The following is a 6,402-nucleotide window of genomic DNA, read 5'->3' on the forward strand; positions in this document are numbered from 1 at the left end:
TCCAATACAGTTAATAAATAAGCATCAGGAGTCTTCCTGGCACTGAGATGCACAGAACTGTGAAATGGTGTCCGAGTCCTTTTTTTTAAAAAGAAGGAGGAAAAAAAAAGTCCTTTGCTACTGCAAAAATCATAGTTTATGTTCTCCAAAGAATGGCCCTAGTGCCAGAACAAGCAGTGGGATGAGCAGCCACTACTGCATGCCAAACCACTGCTCCTGATCTGCCCACTGTGCTGCTTCACTGTCGCTGCCTTCCAAGTCCCCCTCCTCTCCGCTGCCCTCCATATCATCCACATCTTCCTCCTGCGTCGCGTCTGTTGGACTCTCCTCCTTTTCCATTTTCTGCATTCCTTCTAGTGACTTCTGATCGTTGGGATCCAAACTGAGGAAAGTAAGAAAAAGAAAGCATTGTCCTGAAACTTTTTTACCTTCCATTTGTGATGTTACTGCAAAGAAAACATCAATCTCCTCTTGCTGTCTGCGCTTCCTGTTCAACATCATCACGAAGTGCAGTTTAGAAGCTTCACCTCAGGCTGACTGTAACGCTGAGTATCAAATCCTTAATAAAACAGTTTTGATCCCCAAGAATGCGCTTATCTAAACATCACACTCTTCCAGAAAACTCAGTCAACTCTCCCAGACAATGCTAATTATTATTAAAAAAAAGCTATAGAAGTTTATGGTAGATGTAACATGCTAGATTTAAGGTACATTTAACTTGTTCCAATCAAAACCTGGTAATATTTGACGTGGTAACACCCTAAAATAATGTTTTGGCTGGGTTAAATTGAATCAATTATTTAAATTGAGTTAATCGCTCATTTTTATATGGCACCTTCTAGTCCACAGGAGTGGATCTTTCAGGTGCCTGACTACACAATGACTGTAAATAAATCCATGCCTTAATCCCTTCGTTGTCAAGGATTCTCACGCCCAGGGCCACGTTTAGCATTAACGCAGCCCCCAGACATGGCACTTCAGCTGAAAGTCTTATGGCCAACTAACTCATGAGCAGGCCATCCTTTGTGTGCTGGAAGGGAGAATGGTAGGAATCTACCCCTGATGCGCATCCTAAGCAATCAGGGGCTCAGCTGTTCACTGAGTCGAGCTGATTTTTGTTTCTTATAAATACACTGCAACCTGAGAGCCTGTGCTTTACCTCAGGGCTATGCTGTACTGGTCCATCGCTTCCTGATACTCATTGACAGCGACGAGGAAGTCTCCCAGTATTCGGTGCAGAACACAGTCACTCTGATTAGCCAGCGCATTCCTCAGCAGAGCAATTCCATCTTCATACTTCTGTTCTCTACCTGTTTGTATGCAAAGCTACAGTTTTAACTATAGTTTAGATAGATCTGTAAAAAGTCAGTGTGCACAAAGAGTCATCACAACACAAGACTCTTTCTGCCTCCAGAATTGTCAGCATGTGGGATGGGGATATTTTTGCAAGATTAACTCTAAATGGCTTTTTGTTGCAATAACTGCTACACTCATGATTCAATTACATCTACTCTGAAGTCACATCATCTTGTTGGCAATTAAGTGCTGGCATAGTATCAGTTGCTAGACACAACTCATTCCGGTGATTTCTCCTTCAGGACAGAACTGACGCATCCCTGGGCTGTAACATCGCTGATGTTCTCCATGCTGATGAGGCTGGAGAAAGCTCTTCCATGTAAAACAGTATGCTTTAAATAAAGGGACATGAGGAAAGAAAAAGGCACTTACTAAGAAGCTCTGCTTTCTTCACCACAGCTTTAGTGTAATCAGGTCTTTGCGTTAGCGCTTTGTCCAACAACGTTTTTGCTTTTTCCTGGGTGACAGGGTCTTCCAGACAGACTGTTGCTAACAGAGTGAGTGTCTGTGCATTTGCCCCCAAGGTTTTATACACATTATTTGCCATAACCATAGCTTCACGGATACTGTTGGATGCCAGGTAACATTCGATGAGACCTGACGATACAACAAGGAAACCATTTCAGGTGCTGAGGCAGCGCTACAGACACACGCCCCTCCGCAATTATTTGCTCTTAATAGCACTCAGACTCCAAACAACAAACACCCCAAATGAGCAAATACAAATTGCAGGTGAGAAAGCGACCCTAAACATTTTAAAATACCCGTTCTGCACAGAACTGACCAGCATTTTTATTTATGGACAAGTACTAGGGAAGGAAAGGACTAACTACACCTAATCTAAGATCTTTGCCCAGTTCCAGTACTGGGACACACTTCACCTGGACTCTTCACAACTCACTACTAGCTGCTGTTGAGATCAACAGGATTGAAATAAAAATGACACAAGTATGACAAAAGGAAGCTTCCAGTGGAATTAACCACATGGTGAACAGCATCATCCAAAAGCGATCTCAGAACACCCAAGTTTATATCCAGATTCACAGAATCATAGAATGGTTTGGGTTGGAAGGGACCTTAAAGATCATCCAGTTCCAACCCCCCTGCCATGGGCAGGGACACCTTCCACTAGACCAGGTTGCTCCAAGCCTCATCCAGCCTGGCCTTGGACACTTCCAGGGATGGGGCATCCACAGCTTCTCTGGGCAACCTGATTAAACAAAACAAAAGCCCTGTTTGAAAATCATTCTTATAAACTGCTTCTACCAGAGCTTTACAGGTTTTTGGGTATTCATAACTTACTACAAAGTCAGCCGGAGAAAAGAACTCCGGTCTACTCCCTTGCCTACTCGCCACCATGACACCACCTTTCGCACTGAACCGATACGGCAGGCGCGCAGAGCTTCGCTGGGCTCACCCTCATAGCAATCCAGCCTGCAGGGTGCAAGGCGTATCGCCTCACGGAAGTGTATAATTGCTTCCTGCACTCGGCCCATGTTCCTGAGAGCAGCTCCTTTCAGCAGCAGAGCTTGAACACTGTTACTGTTAAGCTGGATAGCTTTGGCTCCTAAGTATAAGGCACGAGAGTAGCGTTTACCGTAGAAACTGTGACACCTACGGAAAGACAAGAGGGATTGTAAACGTGTGCTGCCTGTGCACGTTCAAAGGGGTTTAAAAGCAGAAAGAAGGAAAGAAAAAAAGGAATTACAGGCAACTGTTGAACTTCTCTTAGTTGAAGTTAAGAATGCATGTTCAGGAATAAAGCTCGTCAGGAGTTTAACAAAAAAGTAGTATGACCATTAACTGTTACAGCTATTTAATACATCACTGCTATTACAGGTGTGGTAACTCTAATAGGTTTGAACATACAGAAAAGAGCCAATATAGATACTGATGGGTAGCTAATTACAGTTTCTCCAAGAACAGAATAGACAGGATAGAAAAGCACCCTCTGAACCCACTGTATCAGCTGTAATCCACCGCAAGCAGCAAATCAGGAACTGAGCTAAGAAAGGAAAGGAAACACCTTACCCAGACACCACCCAGGGTTCCGCATGCTGGTCAGAAATATTGAAGAGACGGCAGCCCAAGTTCTCCACATCCTCCAGTCGGCCTTCACGTGCCAATAAATAACCATATACATCCATTCCTGAAGTGAAACGTTTATCAGTCATCAAGTAATGGAAAGCTCGTTCACAACAAGGAAAAAACCAAAACCAAAAGCACTAACACCTACCTTAAACTGTGCAACTACCAGGAACAGTTCAAGACACACAGCTTTTGACTGTGAATTCTGAATTGAAGCCAGGTACGAGGTACAATATTCCACTGCACACCTGACTGCATGCAGCTGCTACCCTGATGGTACTCATCAGATCAGTACACTAGGTAAACCTCCTTTTAGGATTTACTCACCTTTTATTAAGTAAGGATCCAGCATTTGTGCTTGTTCAAATTTTAGAATAGAGTTTTTATTATCTCCAGCTCTGAAATACAGGTCTGCTAAGCTCCCCAGTAAGTCTACATTATCTCTCAGCAGTGACTTTTTCTCTAAAGAGCTTTAAGAGGGAAAAAAAAAGAGGCCTGTTATTTATATAATGCCATTTAAAATATACTTTTATATAAATATTAATATATTATTTGATTAAATCATGCTCTTTGAACTCTCACCAAATGGTATTTATTGCCCTTGTGTTATCTCCAGTATGCACAAAAGCATATGCCTTGATCCACACTGAAAGCCAATCCAGGTTGGGAATACTCTGAATTACGTTGATTGTCATGGAGGCCACTTCGGCGCCTTTCACTGAGAGCGAGAGCAGGCCTGTTCAGAATGGTACACACACCGTCAGCCACTGTAAACTGCTTTGAATGCCAACTGACTGTCCGACCACCAGCAGCTCCTCCCCTTGATGGGCATAAACAAGCAGCTTCTTACAAGGCTTTTTGTAATTTGCGTAATGCAGGCGTTGCGTATTACATGCAAATACAAGACTGTTACCTAGTCCCAAGCTTCAATTCAAATCAGAATACTGTTTAATACTGAAATAGAGCGTGCGGGCACCTACCCAGGATGGCATCAAGGGCTAAAGGGCACTGTCTCAGCACTTCTTTGTAGCTTGTAACGGACGAGCGTTCTTGACCCGCTTTCTTGTACAGGTTTGCCAACATCATATTGATCTGCAAGCAGTAGAAATGTGGGTGGAGTCAAGCAGGACAAAGCCTCGTTAAGAAAGGTCTCAATCTGGTGTTCAAGCACGCCTGCCTCCCTCCCCGCTGTTCTGGCCAGAAGACAAAGTTACCTGCTCTACCTCCGAGAACACTACAACACACCACGTAGTATAAAATTAAAATAGTCGCTTCTTTCTGAGTCCAAAGATAAAATTTACGTTATTTTCTATTTGCATAGTGCATCTTGAAATCTCAGTGCTCGGGGTATACAAAGTCAAAAGATGGGCACGCGTTGATATACGATGCCAAGGACGACCTGTACCTCCTACATCAGCCTATTTCGGATGAGCTCCCCCTACCACTGAGGTCTTGGAAAGAACTAGCTTAGGAAGGCAGAGAGAGTTTCCATTTCGCTTTTGAATGAAGTCGTGCTTGATGAAAGAACAGAAATTATTCGAGCTCCACACAACACAAGTAGCTGGTACCAAGTAGCTTGCCAGAACTGACCTTTGGGGTCCTCTGTCTGGAAGGGATCCCATCAAGAATAGCAATGGCATCTTTATCTTGCTTCAGCATTGTGTAGCACTCAGCCATTTTATATTTCACTTCAATTTCTGATGGTAAACACTGAAATAAAACAGAAACATTGAAGTACAATGTTGGTTTAGTCAGGTAAAAGTTTTGAGTAAGGTTTCCTCATTAAAGGCTTACGCCGTGTTGAAAAAAATCTAGTGCAAGAAAGTTAACGATGCAGCCTGCTGACAGCTCACACCGCTCCGCCTGCAGAGGCAACGCATGAACTGCACAGCCAGAACCAGGATGGTCTCCAGCATGGATTTATACGTCTTGCACTACAAAGCCCCACACTGGTATTTTCAAAACGAATTCGCCTTAAATGTCAGGTTTATCTGCACGACAAATCCACAATCTAAGGCTATAATGCTGACTCAGCGAAATTAAACGTAAGGGGGAACATGACTGTTTCACGCAGCACACGAGTGAGTTTTTAAATACCTGGCTTTGGGGAGTTGATGCCGCATTCCCAGTAGAAGGTCTTACTTTTGATGTTTTACTTAAAGCTTTTTTCTGCTGCAAGGCCATTGTGTACTTACTTACAGCATTCCTATACTCTTTATCATGGAAGAGAGAGTCTGCATGGTATACAAGGAGCTGGTATTTCTGAGATGGCGAAAACAGTTCCCTGGAAGATACGCAAACAGAAAGGCTGAGAGCAGCTAACTGCAAATCCTTACAGATCCAAAGTATCCGTAGCTTTAGTTTGTCTGGCTTCAGCTTCCCACTGCTGCTGCTGCTTCAGGACTTCGGAAGGGCCCTTGAGTAACAGGTACTATCTCCTCACAGAGGTATTATCTTGCCCGTTTCCTTTATCTCTAAACAAATAAAGGTAATAGCCATTCCTGACACCTCATCAGTAACAACAGCTTACGTTTAGCAGCTTGGCCACCGTTTTCCCCGTCCTCCCCATAACAACCCACATGTCAACGTCCCTTAAAGCACGTTTTGTTGGAAGGGGCTGGAGCTGAAAAGGCAACCCAGCTCCTTGTTCAGCTATCCTGGTCCTAATCCACATGGTTTTACAAACCACCTTCATAGCACTTCCAGCACGTTTGCAGAAACGGTGAAGAGTTAGGGTTTCAGGAGGAAATCCGGGCTGTAATTCGTACCTCACAGCCCATTCAGAGAGTAAAGTGACACCTTAGGGGCGAAAAGAAAGGGAATCACTTGAGTCAGGGGAAGAGCCGTGAGCCACACGGGCATCCCTGCAAGGAGCAAGTCGCTTCAGCTCTACCCGGGCCCTCGTGTCGCCCCGGGTACGCCCGTGCAGGGGCTGCGCTGCCCGCGCGGGGCCCGGAC

At 44.3% G+C, this 6,402-nt stretch overlaps 1 protein-coding gene across 1 annotated transcript; it reads right to left on the reverse strand.

Moving 5' to 3' along the window:
* Window positions 1-100: 100 nt before the first annotated feature.
* ANAPC7 (anaphase promoting complex subunit 7) lies at window positions 101-6,025 on the reverse strand. The gene is made up of 11 exons (XM_010155300.1): window positions 5,975-6,025; window positions 5,542-5,766; window positions 5,035-5,154; window positions 4,425-4,536; window positions 4,027-4,180; window positions 3,772-3,914; window positions 3,388-3,505; window positions 2,774-2,970; window positions 1,729-1,953; window positions 1,160-1,310; window positions 101-382 (listed from the first exon to the last, which is right to left on the reverse strand). The coding sequence occupies exons 1-11, from the start codon at window positions 6,023-6,025 to the stop codon at window positions 193-195; spliced, it is 1,686 nt and encodes a 561-aa protein (XP_010153602.1). The 3' UTR covers window positions 101-192.
* Between the last annotated feature and the right edge of the window lie 377 nt (window positions 6,026-6,402).

The sequence above is a fragment of the Eurypyga helias genome, unplaced genomic scaffold (assembly GCF_000690775.1).
Source record: "Eurypyga helias isolate BGI_N326 unplaced genomic scaffold, ASM69077v1 scaffold42870, whole genome shotgun sequence".
NCBI lineage: Eukaryota > Metazoa > Chordata > Aves > Eurypygiformes > Eurypygidae > Eurypyga > Eurypyga helias.

Excerpts from the sequence above, each read along its gene's own strand:
- ANAPC7 (XM_010155300.1), bottom strand. The coding sequence starts at position 6,025 with ATGTGGGTTGTTATGGGGAGGACGGGGAAAACGGTGGCCAAGCTGCTA. Across the intron at positions 5,155-5,541 it reads CATCAACTCCCCAAAGCCAG|TGTTTACCATCAGAAATTGA; the intron begins GTATTTAAAAAC and ends GTTTTATTTCAG. Across the intron at positions 1,311-1,728 it reads GAAGAAAGCAGAGCTTCTTA|GTAGAGAACAGAAGTATGAA; the intron begins GTAAGTGCCTTT and ends GCATACAAACAG.